Source organism: Sphaeroforma arctica, assembly GCF_001186125.1.
Source record: "Sphaeroforma arctica JP610 unplaced genomic scaffold supercont1.5311, whole genome shotgun sequence".
NCBI classification, from domain to species: Eukaryota; class Ichthyosporea; order Ichthyophonida; genus Sphaeroforma; species Sphaeroforma arctica.
In genome coordinates this window covers 1-2019 of record NW_014035247.1, presented here as the reverse complement: position 1 = coordinate 2019, position 2019 = coordinate 1, and the positions used below count along the sequence as shown (strand labels likewise).

General features: G+C 38.6%; 1 protein-coding gene and 1 pseudogene across 2 annotated transcripts; one reads left to right on the top strand and one right to left on the bottom strand.

Moving 5' to 3' along the window:
- Nucleotides 1-715: 715 nt before the first annotated feature.
- Nucleotides 716-866, bottom strand: SARC_14925 (hypothetical protein; annotated as a pseudogene; the record flags this gene model as incomplete). Its single annotated transcript has 1 exon — nt 716-866.
- A 949-nt stretch (nt 867-1815) lies between these two features.
- SARC_14923 (hypothetical protein) lies at nt 1816-1948 on the top strand (the record flags this gene model as incomplete). The annotated part of the gene is made up of 1 exon (XM_014290945.1): nt 1816-1948. A coding segment is annotated over one exon (133 nt), but the record flags the coding sequence as incomplete, so codon positions are not given.
- Between the last annotated feature and the right edge of the window lie 71 nt (nt 1949-2019).

Below are 2019 nucleotides of genomic sequence, written 5' to 3'. Positions count from 1 at the left end.
TATGTGTGTGTGTGTGTGTGTGTTATATATATATATATTCGATATGGTGTAGGTGCCCTCACACTTCGCAACGGAAAATATGATAGTTAAATGTATATCTTTATATAAATTATACAGAGAGCGATCCCAAATGGGTATGCTTATGCCTGAATTTGACTGTAGATGTGAAAATCTGAACGTCCACCCCTTACAAAATCATATGGACACATTAATAATTTTGTGCGGGCTATAATACTAACAATTAGAATGGCTGCTTGACTGGGTGCTTTACGAAAAGTCATAGACCAGTGTAGCGATACGCCGCGATATAATAATTTGAAACTACTCGTGGTTGCGCATTTTCTTTCTTTGACACAAAGATGCTCGAGCTCAATTTCTATACTCAATTAAATGTTGTTATATTTATACCCAAGGATGTACATGAAAGAACTCTCCCGCAATTAGTGTGCGAGATACACTGATTTGAATCTATATTACACTCACTTTATCTTAACTAAGACACATATTTAACAATATATATGCGCGCGCACATAACGACACATAGCATTGTATCATCCATTTGTGTACAGTGTACAAATCATTTATTTTCCACATGAGCGCAAACACAGTATTTATAAGCCACCTAAGTGCACACACTAGGTGTCTCTATGCATGTACCCCGCAAGTGCCTTCTACATATGCACATATACACAACATGTACCTCCCCTTACCATACCTATCGGGCAGTCGTCTCCAGGCAGTTGGTATTCTGGACAATCGGCACAGCACGATTCAAACGAGCACTTGCAGATACCACAGGGCTCGTCCTCCTCCAGATCCCATTGCCAGTTGGCCACCGCTCGCCATCGGTTGATCTTAACCTTCATTTCGAAATATTCAGCTCATACAATCTCATTAAGGTGTAGATAGTTTACTTATGTAACCTCTCTTGCTTAACCACCAGTGTTACATACACTCAAGCCACAACCAAACTACATAACATACACAACCACGCCACATTGCATATGTGTACCAAGAAGGCTTCTATCTTGGTATGTACTCTCTTCAACTTTTTGGTACGTAGCAATTTGACATCTCCGTGACAGTTGTCAACTTGTCTTGTTTTACATGGAAGAACAAACTAGCTACGTTTTAAATATACGTATTCACATAGAAATATTGGTCGTGCGGCCGAATTATGGTCGGACCGTAACGGCCGTACAAAAAATAATACGTATTTAATCAGACAGTTGTATTTACCGCCCGATGTCCCTGACTTCCTGTCGACTACAACGGGCGGCCAAAAATAGTCATATATACTTATGAATATCTCAAAAAGTAAACCCGTTTATATAAATATACGTTTACGTTCATTGCATATATCGAGATGGCCCTATGGGTGTTGCTATAGGTTCAGCAGTTGTGTTCATTTTTTAATTCGCAAATGAGGTCAGACTGTATATAAAGTTATAAACGTTTTTCATTGTATATCAATCGAACATGCCTCATCGCCGAGATCATAGGCGTCTACAATGAACACCGAGACTATAGCCTACTACACTAAATATCGAGAATATAGCCTACTGCAATAAACACCGAGACTATAGCCTACTACAATTAACACCGAGACACCAAGTTCATTTTTTAATATTTACTTTCCACAAAATAGTGATTTTTCAGTGCACCTCTCGACTGCCAAGTCACGCCTGAAAAAAAGTGTTACATAAGGAACTCCTATTTATTTACATACCTAATATGCTTTTAAATATTACTTTTATAAAGAGAGAAAAGGCATAGATAAATAATTGAACAGGCTCACTGAAGGATACCGCAACAATGACCACGAACATTCTAAAGATCTGCTTATTCACAGTTATGTGCCTCGTAGCACTTGTCCAGGCTGGTACAACCGCTGAAGGCTTGGCCTACCTGGAGGAGAATGCCAAGAAAGAGGGCGTTATCACTCTGCGTAAGTATACCGTGCGATGTACGCGAGTATATAGTATATATATATATATATATATTATATATATATATATA